The 19,527-nt window shown below is 42.7% G+C and overlaps 1 protein-coding gene across 1 annotated transcript in view; it reads right to left on the bottom strand.

Annotated features, from left to right (window-relative positions):
* igf2bp2a (insulin-like growth factor 2 mRNA binding protein 2a) overlaps positions 1-19,527 on the bottom strand; it is a 40,803-nt gene that overhangs the window by 5,151 nt on the left and 16,125 nt on the right. The window contains exons 3-15 of the mRNA XM_076108496.1: positions 13,827-13,875; positions 12,650-12,701; positions 10,190-10,253; positions 9,369-9,659; positions 8,792-8,926; positions 6,119-6,241; positions 4,334-4,469; positions 2,517-2,654; positions 1,905-1,973; positions 1,067-1,189; positions 599-673; positions 378-509; positions 45-158 (exon numbers count right to left, since the gene is read on the bottom strand). Coding sequence (XP_075964611.1) covers positions 45-158; positions 378-509; positions 599-673; positions 1,067-1,189; positions 1,905-1,973; positions 2,517-2,654; positions 4,334-4,469; positions 6,119-6,241; positions 8,792-8,926; positions 9,369-9,659; positions 10,190-10,253; positions 12,650-12,701; positions 13,827-13,875 — 1,501 coding nt within the window. The remainder of the gene's footprint in view (positions 1-44; positions 159-377; positions 510-598; positions 674-1,066; positions 1,190-1,904; positions 1,974-2,516; positions 2,655-4,333; positions 4,470-6,118; positions 6,242-8,791; positions 8,927-9,368; positions 9,660-10,189; positions 10,254-12,649; positions 12,702-13,826; positions 13,876-19,527) is intronic.

Genomic DNA, 19,527 nt, shown 5'->3' with positions numbered 1-19,527 from the left:
ACCTGTGTCAGATTACAGGAGCCTTTAAACCTTGTTGTGCGTACCTGGCTGGCAAAGAAATGCCCGCTGATTTTCACAAAGACCTCGTCGTTCTCGTCTGGAGTTTGGTCCCGTGGTACGATGACCTCAGCACTCGTAAGGTTCTGCAGCTCGTTTACCTGAAAAAAAAACCCGACTCCAGTGATCATTATCTTGGTTTGAATTTCACCTCCAGCCTCACTTACAAAACACACATTACTCACTAAGGTGAACTGAAACACCCTTTAATAAAACCAAAGCAAATCAGGTGCTATTTTATTGCTTATGCTAAAGTAACGTAAGTAAATGCAACTTTCTTTTCCATCCTCGACCATAACTCAGTTCAAGCATCAACTCACCGTTTTGCCGCCTTTACCGATGACCCTGCCAGCTGCAGTTGAGGGAACCTTGATGTGCGTCTCCAGTTTGACCTCCTCCTTCGCTGAGAAGAAGTTCTCCTCTTTCAGCTTCCTATGTATCTGACCTTGGGCCTAGAATACAGAGAAGGGAATGAGGCAACGAGAGACTGGGGGAAATGAGGATACACAGTGATTCATACACACGTTTATTGTGCTCTTACCTTAAACTGAGCCTCTGCGGTTCCACTAATGATAACCATTCTTAGAGGGACATCTGGACCCTCAGCTGGGGCAATCTGAGAAACACACACACAGACGGGTTATGGAGACAAATGGGGAGAAAATGCGGACAAAAGCTGGTGATTTTGCGCTGCGGTCATTCAGTGCATGTAACCACTGAATCATCTGAGAAGTCTGCAAATTCCTACGAATATATAGCTTTAGATTACAATATGAGAATTCATTGACCAGCTGTTCAATCCCTCCAGATCAAGATGCTCAGCTTACTAGTCATCTCCTCTTTTGACCATAATGAACTAACATCCTCAGCTGTGGTCCATGACATGCAGCTGACTCAGCCAGCACTGACTGCCAACTTCACCCTAACGCTTCCAAGAATGTGTAGCATGTTGATTTAGACACGGGTTGACCTCTTTCCCCGAATCAAAGTCTGCGTTCTATTAACCCACCTTGATGGAAGCTCCAGCGAAGTGGGCGAGTTGTTTGATGTGCTGGCCCTTCTTGCCAATCAAGGCCCCGACTGCCTGAGTTGGAATAAAGAGGTAGACAACCTCCTGTTCTGGAGCCTGTTGCTTAAAAAAAGATCACACAGAGAAAAGTATTTCACAACACATTTACTGTACTCTGCTGCTGATTATGGCAGAGAAAAACATTTCAAAACATAAACAGTTACAAAATGTTTTATTTAATACTGAAAGCGATGACACCACATGCAAGGAAAGCTAAACTGAGCTCTCTTTGAGGGTTTTCTCTTCGGGTAAACATCCTGCCGGGTCGAAGCGGAATATTTCCTATTAGGGCCGAGGGTTGCCCTATGTTTTTGTTTTTCTTAGCATGGTAACACTCATGTACTCAAGGTTTATGAAGTGATTTTTTTCTGAGCCAGAGGACAACACCGGGCTGAAAAGTCTCCTTCCAGAAATATTTGTGGTGTTCTGGTGACTGGGTGATGGTGTGCAGGAATGCCATACTCACTCATCATAGCCGCTGACTGAGAGGTTCTCATGGTCTGTTATTTATGTCCCCCTGTCCATTAGTCTTATACCTTCCTCTTTTTCTCCACACTGTGGCAGTCCTTCCCATGTTTACCAAGTCACTTGCAAAGAGAGACTATATGCTTCGAAAACATCCTAAGCGTGAGGCTTTTTTTTAAAGCCTTTTGTGTGCAAAAAACATGCTTTCAACTATTCAAATATTTATCTAGCTTCACAAAAACCAAGTAATTAGTGGTTAAATCTCTGATCACCAAGGCAACATTGACTGTAGTGCAGATTTTAGGGAACATACTGAGTGCTGGTGGCTGATGGCACTTGCTGGAGGAACCCCGTACATGCCACTGAGATGTGAAGAGTGACTCTAAAAGTGAAGTGACAAGCAGACCGTTCAGATGGCACACAAACACTCACATTTACAGACACATGCACATACCCTACTCAAGCTCTTACAAGGGGGGAATTGCAGGGCATTAACTCACAGTGACTCAGACATTAACCTTCTTGACTACGACGCACGCAAATACATTCTCACACACTGTGTCACACCACTTTGGCTTGACCTCGTCAGGCAATGAGTGGATACTTTGTTTTACAGACAAACTGACTCATCTCTGGAAAAGATGGGGGAATTCTGGTCGTTTCTAACTGTGTTGTGTACATCATGCAGGAAGACCTGAGTCAACACTGTGTTGTTTTTTCAAAAAGCACTCCAGGGGGAACCTGGTTTACCATGTGTTGGAAAAAAATTGCTTTATCAAGTCAAAACTATTCCCTGGAGGAGCTGTGCAATGCTGAGCTGTGCGGGTATAACCAATAGCGGTAAAGTCATTCTAAAAGAAGCGTTTAAAAATATTTTTCACCACCTTTTATGTCTGTGTTCAGAGGTTAAAAAGAGCATACTCACTAAGAATGGGTTGTATCCTGCTGGTGCCATAGAGGGCATTGCACCACGTGGTCCAGCAGCAGAGGGCAGAACCGGCAGACCAGAGGAGAAGATTCCCAGAGCGTTCAGGTTCAAGCCTGGGATCAGGTTGGCCTGTTGCTGTGCAGAAGAAGAGAGGCAGATTGTAACCACAAGTTGAAAGCTACAAGAAAGACGATACATTATAAAATAGTTTGCCGATATGCTGAGGAGCAGATCAATCGAAACAGAATTGTTGTGTTTACTTCTGCAAGAAGACGCTGACTAACACAGTTAACACATTCTAAAAAAATCATTCTACAGTGAGCACAACTTTGTCTAATAAATGGTAAAAGAGAAACCACAGGAGCAAATGTCTCTTATTAGTGTAAGTAAGTAAATCTTTTTATTTTATTAAAAAAAACTAAAAACAAAGATAAGGTCCTTAAATCAATCTAACTGTTCTTTTTCATGTCGTCTCTTCATCACCTGTAAGATAAGAAATATGTCGTGCGCAATGTAATGTGCCAAGAGACGTGGACAGCAACAATCCTGATAATCAAATAATGTTAAAATGATTTGTCAAGCAAAAATAGAAAATGGTTCCAGTTTCTTAAATATAAGCAAATGCTGCTTTTGTTTGTTTTCTGTTACGCAAAATTTAATTTATTGGGATTTGACAAGCTATTATTTTTAACTGATTCATTGAGAAAATAATCAGCTGATTAATTAATAATGAAAACAAAGTTCCTTTACTACTACTGACTCAATTATATATACCCATCAATCATGTAAAGTGTGTTTTATTTGTGTATCTTTTCACTGTCCTGAGACAACCATGTATCAGATACAGTGAAGGATCAAGTGGTCTTTAATGGGTGGAGAAAACAATCCCACTTCTTAAGATGAATAAAGCATTTAAAAAGACACACTTGACTACGACTGAAGAATGCGTCGTCACAACATCAAAAACAGGGCTGTTTGCTAAAAAATATTTCTTCCTCAAAGTCAACTCAGCTATTCTGGTTTCATGTCCGTGAAGAGACACGCGGCCTCTATTCACTTCCTTGTTCCCTGTGCGCTTTGTGTAATATCCACAGTGTCTCACTAGATGGCCCTCGCCGCTTACTGTAGAGTCCACGCGTAGCCCGACAGGTGCCAGATCTGCTCTCCCCTGCCAGTACAATTTAACCGCATGCTGCGTGACACTTCTTGATGTTTATTTCTGAGCCAATAATTGTCAAAACGTAGGAGAACAAAAACAGATATCAATTCTGAGTAACTGCCGCTCATCGTGGAGAGCACCGTCACAGCGAATACAGCAGTCGTCTCTCTGTGTTGTAGGGAGTGTGCAGCGTGTGATATCGCTGGTGATGGCATCGAGGCAGTGTGAGAGAGGAGCAGGGTGAGAGAGCGGCCTACAGATATCAGATGGATGCTGGGAAAAGCAGTGTGTTACAGCAGGAACACAGACACACACAGCGGGGAAGTGAGCGTGAGTCAGAGGCTGCGTGGAACAGGCACACACACACACACACACACACACACACAAACAAGTACGCTGTAGACAAACACTCACTGATGAGCTATTCAGCTATCGTTTACTGTTATCCATTTACCAAGTAGACAACAACGGGTATTACTAATGCCGGTGGTAATGTGTACTGAAAGGGGAGGCGATATCATCCCGCTGTATATCATCACTCCGTTGTTCACCTGTCAGCCTATGTGAGTCAACCTGAGATCATAACACACACACGCACACACAAACGGTGAACGTTCAAGAGGCCCGCAGATGGTAACCTTTAAGCTCAGCTTACGTTTATAGCAGCAACGTCGTTCTCGTAGGCTTCCCTCAGTTTCTTCATGATCTCCACCTCGGCTTTACAACTCTCATCCAAGCTGCCCCTCACCATGATGGTCCTCTCAGGGTTGTAAATGGTTAAGTCTTTTAACCTGCAAGAGAGATCACACAAACACAAACATAAACATGTAAGTGGAACTACAAATACAGAGGACAGGACCACTCACATTCTGCTCACTATTTCCTCAGAGGGAGGATATGACTGAGATGATTTTAAATTGTATTTCCTGTCTTTGTGCTTATCTAACTTAAGTGTTGTTAAAGGCTGCGTCATCACCATCAAGAACTGACATTAAAATGTTTTGCTCGCTGACAAGCAAGTTAGTGTTGCATTTCCATAAAGGACACAGAAGAAGACAAAAGAATGATGAAAACTGAGGCAGCAGAGATAGTGTGATAGTCTGACTTTAAGTTCCCTAACGTGGCTCCGAATCACTTCCCATAATGCAGCTCGATAGCGTTTCAAAGCACCTTTTCACATCATCATCATCATCATCATCAGAAAAATCGGACTATCCCAGTCGTAACTAACAACTTGGATGTTGACACAACTTACAAGTTGGAAACTCGTAATTACTTCCGTAGTTAAATAAATACTGGGAAACACAGACATCTTTTGAACCCTACGTCATCAATTTGTAGTTTCCTTGCCCAGACTAAGATGACAATACTCCTCCAGAGACACAGATGGATAGAATACATAATACTCTCTTCACAGTTTTAGTACTGTACCCCTGATGATGAGTAAACACATCTTTATGTGAAAGCTTGGTGGATTGCCCCTTCAAACTGCAAACAACCCTCTCAAACATGTGAATATCAGCACAGTGACACACGTGAGTAAAGAAAATAAATCTGTCTGAAATTAAACCACAGTTAACCTCATTTAGGTCAGAAAAGTGAGAAACGATGTTGCTCTGAAGTCATTCGCATGGATCTGGTAACATCTTACCTAGTTTTCCTTTTCTCACCTTTACAAGACACTTATTCAGCAGGTGAGCTGACTGCATCACAACTGAGAAAACAGCACAGCAGTTACAGCTAAACGTGAATCAAATAAATGATTGATCCATAAAGCCTGGAAGTTGTGCCGAACGATAACAACTTTGTGCCTCAGAAGCAGAACCAATCTATCCTCTCATCGGTGTCATTGGACGTGGAGGACGCCAATAATCACATCACATACCCGATAATATTGAATGTGCCGTTTGCCTGTTTTCAAAAGGACCCTCTCCTTCTCTCTCCTCATGTCCGTCTCCTTCTCGAGGCTCATTATGTCCTCAGAGCTCACAGAGACAGAGCAATTCATTAGCCCTAAATGAACAAAGGTCGGTGAGCACAGCCTGTCAAACAGGGTGTAATCACCACCTCTCTAATATCATGTTCTGGAGTGTAAGCAACTCTTCACATTTGGTCTCTAACAACTCAGTCAAGTGAAATCACATGCCAAGTGGCGAATGAGCACGAGTTGTAGAAAGGTGTGGCGCCAAGAAGTTGGAATCGCTGCTTGTAATTTCTGCTTTGGTTAAATTGATAGCAGTCAAAATTGCTGCTGTGCCAAAATGCCACAATCACACAAGCTCTCACATCAAAGTGTGTGTGTGTGTGTGTGTGTGTGTGTGTGTGTGTGTGTGTGTGTGTGTGTTTTCCTGAAGGTGCTAGTATGGCTACCAGCGTAGCAGCAGACTGCCGTAGGCGTGTGTGAAAGCGGAAGGCGGGAGCAGTGGAAGAGGCGACTTACGAGGAGATGGCAATCTTGGTCCCTGTGTCCTCCTCGATCTTCTTCAAGTTGCGGCCCTCCTTCCCAATCAGCCGGCCCACCAGGCTGTTGTGGGCGAGGATCTTCAGAGGGATGTCCTCCGTCCTACATATACAAACACACACACACACACACACACATACAGACACTAAGGTTAGATAATAGAAGATAAGCGCCGCTGAGTGTCACTGATGTGGTGTGAGATATGTCATGGTGTGATGGGGATGAACAGGAATCTGCACAGCTGACCAGCTGGTTAAAGCACGGGGCACAATGTTAAGACATGAGCTATTTATTTAGTGATGTGTGAACAATTATGCCTTTTACAGATTTTCACAGAAAAATGACCAGATTTTCTTTTACAAGAACGAAGATCATTTCTTTCTGGGTCCACATGCAACCAAACGTTTCCTGCACCAAGAAGACACTGTTCACTGCGGTTTACAGTAAACAAAGTGCTGTTGCAACAACCACAGCTTCAGGTAATAGGAGGAGAAGAGAAGAACAGGCTAGAAACAAAAATGATCTGCTGATAATGTGCTGCAGTCCTGCTAAATGATTTAGTTTAATTCCTCATTATTTCCTAATATGTTCTGAGGAAGTTTCCTGGAAAGAACCAGTAAATATTGGTTCAATTGTGACAGTGTTCAATTGGTACACTTCCAAATTAATTGAAGTTTTAAATCTGGGCAAGCATGCAACAAAAAACAATGCTGCTTGTCAAATCCAATATTAAGGACTTTTATGTAGTATCGAAGGATTATCTTCAGAGTCACAGTTGAGAACTGGTATTCTTCCTCTTGCTGTTGAAGTTGGTAGATATAAAATATATGCAGGAGAACAACAGATGGTGTAAACTGTGTAATTTAGGTGAAGTGGAAAGTGAGTTCCATTTTCTTTTGTGTCGCACAGATTATGATGATTTACCAGAGTTTATTTTCTATAAAACGTCTCGACAAAACACTATTTATTTCTTTGGTGCACTGATGGGCTAAAATTGTAATGGTTGTTTTAAGTCTCTAATTTTGTCTCAGAAGAAATATTTATTCAGATTTCCAATTATTTGTAATATTTCTTTGTAGACACTGAAGGCCTAAAGATTTTTTTGTGAAATAATAATTAAGACTCAATATTTTATTTGGATAAATTCAGCTTTTTTTTCCCAAGAAATTTCTCTGGAAATGCTTTTAAACGCAATCCAACTAACTAAACTACCGCAGGACTCAGAACTTTGTCTCTATTTTGCCCATGCTAATAAAAAAATGACGTGGTTCTCTCCAGGATACTTTCAAGAGATTAATAGAAAATAACCCATAAAAACACATAAAATAAAGCATTACTTGTTACAAAAACAACCAGGTTTATGTATGTATGTGTGTGTCTGTGCGTGTGCGTGTGTGTGTGTGTGTGTGTGTAGATGGGTATATGATATTGCGAGAGGATGAGCTTACTTTCTGTATGATCTATATTTCTGTTCTGTGGGTTAATTGTGGGGCGTGAATTAAGGTTATGGTGGGGTGGAGGGTAACCAGCAGCTGGGGGTTTCTTTTGGGCTGGTTCACAGACTTGGCAGTGTGTGTGTGTGTGTGTGTTTTGTGTGCATATGTTTAGGAGGAGGGGGTGGCAGGTTGGGGCATGTTATAATCTGTAAGTGTTGATCTTTGCTGTTAGTTTAGGGTGAACTGGGGGGCAAGTAAGGAGAGATGACAGTGTTGTGCATTTAGAGACCAAGTTTAGGGGTTTGGGTTTCACTGGGTGTTGGGCCTCCATACGCTTGCCGAAATTATAGGGTGTGAGGCAGCCGAGGTGACATGTTCATTTCTAAATGTGTGGCATCTTGCTAAGAATTAAATGAGAAGATCGATACCACTCTGTGCAGTAAACAGGGAGCTACAGCCAGCAGTCGGTTAGTTTAGCGTAGCATACAAGCTCTGTCCAAAAGTAAACAAAATCCACCTAAAAGCTCACTAATTAAAACAGTGAATTGTATTTCAGTTTTGTGCAGGTGAAACAAATGCGATATAGGCAGACGAGCTGTTTCCCCAGGTTTCCCCCTTATATTTCCCAAAATGTCGAACTGTTCCTATAACAGAATGAAACCTGGCTTGGATGTCTTCAAACAAAAGAAGAAGAAGACCACAGATGTGATCACAAAGATTTAAGACCTAACTTCCTCTAGATGTCAGGAGATTGGCAGGAAGCACAGTCTGAAATATGTGTCTATGCTTAGTGCTCAAATATTCTCTGATTCAACAGGAGCCCGCGCTGATACAAAACACTGGGCATGAGAAACAACCTAGAAAATAAATAGCCTTTGACGAAGCAAATTTAAGCGTAAACTTTCCTAGAATGCAAGAATAGAACGTTTTGGTTTAAATGACAATTCGACAAGTTGGCCTCGTTTCTTAAATGCTAAGCTGCGATCACGTGTTTGCCTATGTGAGTGTGTCGTGTGCTTACTGCGCTTACTGTGTTAGTGTTTCAAGCGAGAGAATGCACAGTGAGATTAAAAGGTGTGCAGGCAGGTTAAAGGATAAGATTACAGCCCTGCAGACATTATGGTTAATCTCTCTGTGGGAGCGTATGCATGCTCTGCATAAGCAACATCTGAGTGCGTGTATGCGTTTTTTTGTGTATGTCAAAGTGAAGACTCACGTCTTGGTCTCGCTGGCTTCCTTCTGCATGATGTCCAGGATCATGCGACAGGCGGAGGAGCAGCCATCAGGAGTTGAGTGGATGGTGATGGGCTTTTCTGCCGCACCTGCATTTTCCTTCCGATGAATGTCCACTCTGAGAAAGGGAGAGACAGACAGACAGAGTAAAATCTACTTGCATTGTGTATAAATTAATAATTATGTTGGTGATGAATGTAATGAAAAGAAGATCAAAAAGACAACAATTTAAGGTATTAAAAAGAAGGGTAACAATGTAAGAATCGGATGGTGTTCTAATCACAAAATAAAAATATAAGGTGACAGTAAACATGCCGTGAATTATTTGGGTTTCTCATTTCCAAAATCGGACAATTTATTTTATTGCGTGCCATCTTGCGTCAAATCTCAGACTATTGGTTTTCAAATGCAAGCTTCGATAAACAGTGCCAAAATGCCCAATTCATTCAAGCCTCAGCAAAATAAGAGCAGAGCTGTTTGAGAAGTTGATAAAATCATTTAAAAAAACAGGAAAGCCAAAAAATAGCAGCAACCACGCAAGGTCATCAGAGTAAGCTTACTTGGACTGTGTCTGTTTGGTGACATTCTTGATGGTGAGGCCCTCTTTGCCAATGATGGCTCCCACAAACTGAGTAGGCACGAGCATGCGCAAGGGGAAGTCGTGTTGTCTGTTGCGTGGAGCACCATAGTCTCCCGAGGGCCCGGGCTGAGAGGTGCCCTGGTCCCGGGACGACCGACCCCCGCGCCGCGTGCGGGGAGCCTGGTCAGGCGGAGCAGCATCCATGTCCACAATATATGACAGCTTGAAAGAGTAGTCTTCAAACTGGTGTTCCGTTAACTTCTCAATAGCTCTGGGGGGAGGAACAGGCAATTTGCATTTCAATTACAAGAGGCCGTGGTATTGTGCAAACTGGCTCAGTGGAATAGCTTACTGGGACATGCAGTGTTAATGTTATCAATTTCAATTTTAAACGAAAAAGGTCTCTTCCTGCTCTCTGTGATCACGTACACTGTGTTTTAATACAGACACACTCACAATGTATTTGTTCTCATTTACATTTTCCCTTTACACACTGAAACGTTAAGCCGGCTTTTTAGGATTCATCCACTGTGGGCGCCATTTTCAAAAATCTCAGCTCATGGGTGAGAAAATGTGAACTAAGAAGCAACTTCCTTGGGTGTCACCGTGTTTGATTACACACGGAACGATTCGGCCTTGCTCCTTGTGGATGTACTTTTTAATCCTCCAGGTACACAAAAAGTACACAGACAAGTAGGTAAACAATGCTGCTTGTCTGTGCATAGGTAAAAAAAAAAAAAAGGTACATCACAAGCCTTACTTTTAGTACTTAGAATTAGAGTAAATATTTGTGCTGCTTACTCTTTAGCTTCGTCCTTGGTTCCGTACGTAACATTCACCACTGCTGTTTCTGTATCCGTGTTCACTGTGAGACAAGACAGAGAGAGAGAGAGAAAAGCATAAGATAAAGTTAACAAATGTTCGGGCCACATTTACACATGCCAACAGTAGGTCTTTGTTGTTGCTGTAGGTGAGTCAGACACGTGTCCAGGTTCTCGAGGTGACCCAAAGAGCCTCTTCTCTGTGTGAATCCATTACAGCCATCACCACACTGGCTTCCCTCCAGACCAGGCAGCTGCCTCTACAGACAGGAGCTGCTAAACACAATAGCCTCTCTGCCACTTGCACAATAACGGATTTAAGTCCGACACGGCAGCCTAAAGAAAACAAGTTATCGATGTTGAAGTGCAACCACTGGGTCACACCTTGGGAAGACTATTGGTTCTGCACTGCTGCTCAGAGGTAACTCTGCCACAGTTATGGGTTTGATTCCCACTGCGACCATGCATGCTTTAAATGATTGAACTGCGGGCTGACTTTTGACTCAGGTGTCCACAGTACAGCACATGTAATGTTAAAACAAGCTCACGATGAGTCAAATCATTAATTATTTGATTGACAGAAAATTAATTTGCAACTATTTTGATGATCAATTAATAATTTAAATACATTTTCAAGCCCAAATGACAAACATTTCCCAGTTTCAGCTTCTCAGTTAGGAGAACTTCCAGCTTTTTGTTAGCTTGTGATATTGTAAATGGGATATAATTAGACTGTGGACTACCAATAACTAAAAGTTGAGTAGTGTGGCAAAATAAGCACATCACCAGCCATCATATTAAATGCTTTTTAGGGATATTTTTCTATGTAATTCAAATGTGTATGTAAGTATAACACAGTATGTCTTATTCATGAAATGCCTTTTGGTCTACCAAGTCCTCTGTCAGAAGAGACAACGGCATCTCCGCTATGTCAACCAAGGATCTCTGTTTGTGTAACTGTGAAATGTCAAAATGATGAGTCAACAAATAAGCCACTGCTCTTTGATGGCCAGGAAGGATGCCAAAGCCTGCTAAAAAAAAACATCCAATGCAGGTGCTTTAGATTTCTCAGAAAATATAGACATGTGAGTCATAGAAATAGTGAAACAAATGTTTTAAAGTGGACTTTATTTCTGTTGAAAAGTGGCGGAAATAAAAATAGGCATCAGATCTAATCTCTCTGTCAGTGAAAACGAAAACTTCCAAACCTTTGAGAGCGCTGCGGACAGCAGGTTTGGAAGGGTAAAAATCAGAGAGACTGTCCGGCTGGCTTAGAGAGGGTGAGTGGGCAGAGCATGGCATGGTGCCCGGCCCCAGTGTTCACAGCCAGCTCTGCCCCGCCCCGCCCCACCAGCCCTGCCCCGCCACGGGCAGCCTTCACCATGCCACAGAAGACCATGGGACTCCTCCAAAACCTCCCCTCGTAACCAGAGCGCACGGACGTGGGCCGAGAAAAAGTGACAGACAGACAGGAACTTGGACAGAGACATAGAAGGCGACTACAGCGGGGACAGAAACATGAGCGAGCTGGCTCTCTTGAAAAGGGTTGATCATACGCGGCTACTGGGCTGACGCTTGTGGAGCCGGGCTGAAAGAGAAAGAGGAAATGCCGCGCCGGTGTCTGCCACAGTACAGATGAAGTGGGCCGTTTTACGGCGGCGTCTGGGAAACTCTGAGTGGAGTAATTTCTCTGCTGGTTTTTCTTTTAGCACCTGTCATGACTAGAGTGGGCGGTAGTTGGTGTTGGCTGCTTTGACGCATGCTGAGACACTGTGTGTGTGTGTGTGTGTGTGTGTGTGTGTGTGCGCGTGCGTGCAGGTTAGTCAGCCCTATGAACTTTTAGCTGTCTACACACACATGCACGAGTAGTAGACGAGCACACACGGGGACAAATAAACACACACACAGACAAACACACACACATATACACACAAACTCCATCAGACTGTGCAAAAGCCTCACCACAGGCGCCTACAGTGTCCTCCCCCATTACCCCGATGCCCCACAACAAAACACGCGCTCAAGCAAACACACGTACAGGCATAAACACACACACATATATAGACACATTACTGCTGGATGTCTGCCATGTCTGCCCACTTCAATCCATACACTGAGACCAAGGGGACCCGTGGCAATACACAGTGCTTATTATAGAGGCTGCATGTAATTGAAAAGCTGCTCTCCCTGGATCAAATTGATATGACACACGTGCGCACAGACAGAAAAGATGATAAAGGCTGATTTATATGCAAAAATGGGTTATGTTTAGATAATCGGTGTGTGGGATGGTGGTAACGAGGAAGTCACGTCACACAAGAGACTTGACTCACTGGGAGGTCTGTGTGTGTGTGTTGCTAAATAGACACACGTGCATTGTAAAGCTGGAGCCAGATGATGATGTGATGTGAAGAAAACAGGGAGGAGAAGAGTTCTGTACCTTGTTCCACATTTTCTACAGTACCATACTGAGCGAGAAGGCCGTCCAAAACCTGAGGGAGAAATGAGAGCGTGGGTTAGAGAACGACAGCCACTGAAAACACGCAAGGATACACACACACACACACAAACACACACGCCTGGTGCTCCTGGTGTTTATGTGGGCCAATGATCAAGTAACAATGTAGCGAGTGGAAGCAAACAGAACTTAAGAAACTCATTTAAATTCCCTTTGACATTTGTAATGTATGATAATGTTTACACAGTTGATTGCTTGTGATTGGACGTCTCTCCAGCTGTTTCGTAGCAACCAATTTACACAAACTTGGATTTTACTATTTGAGGCATATATATGAGTTCATAAAACCTGATTCAGTAAGTTTGAAAGTTACTAAGAACTTATTGAGGACATGGTAACTGCTTTTTAAAGGTACCAACTATAATACAAATGTTAAATTCAGAGGACAACATTAAAGAATTGATATAACTCACAGAATGATGTTTTAATACACGGACAACACACAAAACTATAGTTGAATTATGAATGTTTTCTGGTGCCGTTGAAGGTCGTTTACATTAGTAATGTAATTTTGCTGTTTTATTCCAAATAATGATCTATAATAAAGGCCACAAAGATTATATTATATTTGAGATCTATAACTATATATTCATTTATAGATGTCTGCCTGGATAGAGTATCTGAAATTAGGGAAGGGTTTACTCCCCATTTTATTTACTACTGCACGTGCATATATATGACTACATTTTATATCTGTCAAACAAAGAGTGAGAGTCTGTTATTTCTAAATTCCTAAGTGATCTGAGGAGTTTTGTGAGTTTTCTCAGAGAGTAGATAATCTGGATATATATAGTTATAACCCTGAGAAATAGGAGAATCGTCAGGCATGACGACAGAGACACTCGCACAGAAAAGAAACCAACGTGGACCCCAGCGAGGTCGCAGATATTGACGCACAGAAACAGTGTCATTCACAAAGTAACTACCACTGATGAAGATATAAGTGTACACAAGCACCCAAATGCTCAAGTCTACAGAGAACAAAGTATAAAAGCTGGTGACTCATGGTTGGGAGACCAGTTTATGTGCTACCTGGTGCTTCACTGCATCACTTACACACACACACACACACACACACACACACAGACAAACAACTGACCTCCCACTGTAGATGAGGGGGAATGTTCCGGATCTGGATCTTCCGACTCCTGCAGAGATGAGAGACACAGACGGAGTGGATTTAACAGACCTGAACCACACACTCACACACTTGGGAGTTACAGTTATCTGTTGTGTTGGGTACAGAAAAGCCAAACTCATAAACAGTATGGACATTCAACAGCTGAGAAGCAGGGACGTTTTTAGTGACGAGGGCAGAAATGCAGAGTCAAAGCTGTGCACTAACAGTCGGTGTCATCTTTACTTTGTAAAACACCCACAGCTCAGTGTCATGAATCAAAAGAATGTCGTAGAGCTGCTGAACGATATGTAGGTTTGTAGGTGAAGATGTTTATTAGACTGCGGCTAGTGACTCTCCTACAAGTTCTTAATACTCTCACTACGAGACGTTGAAGTGACACAAAAGACGTGAATAAGCAGATTTTGATGAAAGTGGCTGTAATTACTACAACAAGAATGATGAAGCATAATATGTTAGAGATTATTAGAGAAAAAACAACCATACATTTCTGCATCTATTAGTTCTTTATCAAAACACGTCAGTCAGAAGGCAGGAATATGGACGTACAGATGCAACAGCGTCCCTCTCTGGGCGGTCATTTTTGGATCCACACAGGCTTCCACTCTCTCTAGTGAGCATGTCAGCTCAAACAGCACAGCCACACAAACCGCCTGCTGACCACAGGCTGTTAACAACTACATTAACGTGAGAGAGTCCAGCTCCGCAATGAGAGCTGCTGATTTAAAAAGAAGAGAGGCTGGGGGAGAAAAAGCCACACTGCTGAGCAACCGTACCCCCCCCAAAACATGAGTTAAGGACAATTAGGATGCACAGAGTACAGAAATGAAGGAAATGATATAAAAATGATATAAAAGAGGTAGATCTAAGTTCAGCAGGATTCTCTACCGGAAACAAAGACGCACGGATGCAAGCAGAAAACACTTAGTTCATTCCTGCATCTTCGCCCTGCATTGAATGCATGTGCTCACACACTAAGCCACATTTCTCGATCTAGGCTTTGCATCTTTCTCTCCGTATACGTCTGGGCGCAAAAAGACTCCAGGTCAGAATTTCCTGTCAGCAGCGAAGAGAGGACGATGAAGACCACGCCGCCAGCTGGACATGAATGAATGACTCTTTCTGATTGTGCTACTCGAGGAAAAAAAAAAAGAAACGAAGAAAAACACACGGATTTAGGAGAGCCCTCTCCTCTTCTCTCCTCTCCTAAACTATCCAACCATCCATCTAAACTATTGTTAAAACATTGAGTAACATAATAGACTGCTCTCATTGATTAGAAGGTAAGCAATGACAAAAAAGTGGACACAAATAGTGTAAAATGTTCAATTTATCATATAAATCGCATTAATATTAATAACTCTCCATAAATAAAATAAAGGGAAAAATGAGTTACATCTGTTTTTTCCTCTGTCATGTGTGTCCTACAACAAAAACTAACAGCGGACAGAAAACAAAAACTGTTCCCTGCGTTTACGGTGTCCTGCACGCCTTCTGTCACTGATGGTTTAAAGCGAGTGGCTCGATGAAAGATCTCTCTTGGCAACCGGTATCCAAACAAGGGTAAACCAATACAAATCAGCCTGTACCACAAAAACACATCACCTTTTTGTTAACGTAGTAAACAACCTCCTGCTGTCCAAAAGCAGCCAATAGCTGAAAAGCGTTTGGCCAACTCCAAACCTCAAAACAGCCCCAAACTCTGGCCTCCCCGAGCCGCCCAATAAAGAAACTAAAAGATCCTTTCATTCAGCATCCTCTGCTTAAATAGCCTTGTGGAACCTTAGGGCTCAGCTGTCAATTGTGTTTTTGCTAATTAATTTTCCAATTGATGTCATGTTAGACTATAGACGTTGAACCGCAGCACAGTGACGACCTCCTCTGTGCTCTTAAAGAATGTGAGAGGGTTCGCTGTCAGGGGAGGCCAACTCCTGGAGGAGAAAACTATCAATATTGTCTCATCTATCTATCTATCAGCAAGACCTTTGTGCCTTTAGTTTCTTCTCTGTAGCTTGAAAATGTTTAAAGGCCACTCGCTTGTCTCTCATCCTGAAATATGCAGGGCTAGCTCCCTGAATGGACATTTCTCGGAAAAAGTGACAGCGTCTCCCGACAGTTCTTCAAGGTCTCATTTTCTGCATGCCTGTGGCCGCTGGCTAACCATAGGATCACTGCTTTCTATCACTGTCTGTCTCAAGGGTAGGGAGAGGCCCATGATGCATGCCACCCTGCAAAATATACTATTGTGTGTCTGCAGTGTTTAGGTCTAGCTACAGACATCGACTGTCCTCAGGTTATGTGTGTTGCTTTATAATCTGGGAATAACCCTACGGCATTATATGAAGCAGCGGGCTTCTGCTAATATCTGTTTGTTTGCATTAAAGGTGAACCCAGCGCCGTTTCTCAGCTCCTCCTTTCCCAAAGTCCAAAATGAGCTGCAGTAGGAGATTGAAGTCAACGGTTACTTAATGTTTGTTGAATGTGACCAAGCCGTCTTCTGTTGGTTTGGAGCAGACTGCCAAGAGAAAAAAAGGAAAGAGAAAGCCTCTCAAGTTCAGCCTTTAAATATCTGAGGGTGGCCATGTTCATTTGAAAAGCTAATATTTACGGCGCCCGCCTGCATGAGGTAAGAAACTGTGTGTGCGAACACGCGTGCGTACTGATACACACACACATGCATTATAGGAATTTAACCTCTGAGAGGGCGGGCGGACAGAGGGGTGAGAAAGAGGGTATTCATCCCTCGACAGAATTTTGCAGTGTTCCTAAAAATAAACATCGGATGTGAGTGAGATAAGTGCTGAATTATACATTGAAAAACTATTTTTCTAAACTTTTGTTTTCTGCAGTTTTTTTTACTTTTGCCTTTTGATGAACATTACACACATTAAGACAAAGTGGCTCAGCCGTGGCGCAGTGGTAAGCCCCGTCGCCTCACAGCAAGTGGGTCAACGACCGGGAATCGAACCCTGATGTGGAATTTGAATGTTCACTTGATTGATCACTTGGTTGTAACAAGTTTATGAAACTGTAAAGAATAGTGCTACGACGATCAGTTGTTTTATCTATTAGTCGAGAAAATGTATCCATAATTCAAGGCTGTCAATCGTTATCGTAGTTCATGTTCATGTGAGAATTGTTGCTTTTCTTGGTCTTACCATGAAGAAAAATTATGTCTTTGGGTTTGAATTATTGGTCGGATAAAATAAAATGTCTGACGACGTCACTTTGGGCTTTAGGATATTGTGACGCCCTTTTTTCACTGTGCTCTAATGTTTTCTTCAAACAACATTTCCTTCTCCGCTCAAGAATTCGGTCTAATGAGGCCTTTAAAAGCCTTGTTTACGTTTCCCTCCCTGCTCCGTGCGGATGTACCCATGCTGTCACACATCGGCTCATAAGGCACGCTGTCCTGTTCCCAGCGGGGAAGCTCTATCTCTGGATGAATAAAAAAGGCATCCTAAATAGCCTTTCAGTCTGCGAGGCCTGTCCAGAGCACACTGCCTCACAAACACACACAGTCACCTCCGATAGAAAGCTCACACCTAATTGTTTCTACATGGAGAATTCACCTGACCGACGATGCTTTTTCTCCATTCAACTGTCATTTTCCTTTCTCCTGTGTCCATTTAGCTGTCAACGCTCTCACCCACTGACACTGCAAAAGTCTCTAATTAAAACCTGCCTCGCCGTTGTTTCACACCAGCCACATATTTGCTGCTTAATGCTGAACGAGATCATTCATTCCTTGTGGTAAAATGGTGAGCGATGTCACCAAAGCGTTTTGCTCTTGCTAAAAGCCACATTTGACGACAGACAAATGAAGTCCACATCCGTCCCGAAACAGTCCGATGAAAGACTCAATACCACACGCAAGATAATTGATGTTCAAACTGAAAGATGATCTGGCATTCATCACAGCCATATATGTGAAGATAAAATAGGAAATGAAAACGTCCGTGGTCATAAATCACACTGGAGGCATGTGATCATGCACCTATTATATGATCATATTACAAATCCTGTAATATGCACTGTCCAAGCAACACTAATGTGTCTGCCTCTTTTATGTGTGGCGGTCCAACGTTTCCGTGCTGAGTGCAGTATAATGTGATCGTCTGACAATCAGCTGCATTTACAGCTACATGTGCATGTATGTGAGCTCTCACATCATCAGTATACTGTCAAGACTGTAAAGCTCAACGCTGACGAATACTTCTTATTCCTTTACATCTTACTGCAACAATCACTGATAAAAGGTTTAATTTATACCCAGTCTAGACGTGAAACAGCACTATCTTATATGGGTCAGATTGAGTGGTTTGGTCAAATAGCCTGGTGGTCTTTATACACCAACCACAGACTCGTCTAATCTGAATTAACCCAATTTCTAGCTTTGACCCTTAAGCTCTTAAGCGCTTAAATGCCCTGAAATCTCAGAGAGGAAGCAACAAGTCAGCAATATTCAGAAGACCCATACTGTGCGGGAGATGTCCCTCTGCTCCTCTTTTCAAACTCCCGCGGCACTCCCGCTGTGTCCCACTCGGGTTGTTGGATTAAGACGGAGCTCGGGCCATTTCTTTGTGATGCTCCTATAAGCACTTCTCTTAGGCCCATCCCATTGTTGTGGAGCAGAGATAACAGGATTTGTATGAGAGAAGTGTCTATGCATTGTTATTGTCCTTCAGACAAGGCGGTCGAAGCAGGAACCTTCTGATTACTTGATGACCGCTCTTCTTTCTGAGCCATGCCACCCCATACAGATGGTTCATTAACTATGTTTTAAATAATTTACCCTCAGGACTGAAATAGAGATTGAATGTTCATTCTTGACCTTGGAAACAGTAGTTGGCAAAGCAATGTCAGCTGCTAAGACTCAACAATGTATTCAACTTCGGTAAAAGGTCTGCTGGTGATGAAGGCACCAACCCATGGCACAACCCTTAACCGTGTTCACCTAAAGGATTGTATAGTAGAAGAATTTTGCAGTCTTTGCTTGCCAGTGAGTCGAGTATCATTATAATTGTCACCCATCATCTAACTAAGACAACAGCCATTGTATCTTCTCTTCTTCATTGTTCCCTAACCACACATTTTTCACACTGATACTGCAGAACGAACAAAGCTGCCGCTCCACGGTGCCGCTAACCACCTCATCTCAGCGTGTATAGCGCTCAGGTGCCTGCTTCTGTTTCCCCTTCCAGCCCTCAGCGGGTGAGAACTCATCAGAATTCAGCAGGCTCACCTGGCTGCCTGTTTCTCTTCACACATTCGTTTTTCTCTGTGGCACCAAGGCAGATGCAGCTCTAATGGAAGCCACGGCCTTCCCGTTGACGCTCACTCGGCTGCTTCATAGAAAGAGAGACTCCACGTCGTTGCTTCACCCATCTCGTGTGGTACAAAGTTCATTGGTACGCAGGGAAATTTCAAGTAGATTAATATTTTGTAACAGGGAATGATTGAGTGTCACATGATGGGGGATAATTACAAGTGACTCAACAGATTTTCAACGACCCAGGTGAAGCAAGACAATCATGTTTGAGATCTACCGGCATGAAAAAATGTTTTGCTCTGATTCAGACAGTATTTTCTCATTATCAACTGTGTCAAAATAATCGTTTGTAGATGCTGATTTTCACTACACGTCAGCTCAAAGATATGC

Source organism: Anarhichas minor, unplaced genomic scaffold, assembly GCF_050575085.1.
Source record: "Anarhichas minor isolate MPS153535 unplaced genomic scaffold, ASM5057508v1 ptg000004l, whole genome shotgun sequence".
NCBI classification, from domain to species: Eukaryota; Metazoa; Chordata; class Actinopteri; order Perciformes; family Anarhichadidae; genus Anarhichas; species Anarhichas minor.
This window is presented reverse-complemented; position numbering and strand designations above follow the sequence as displayed.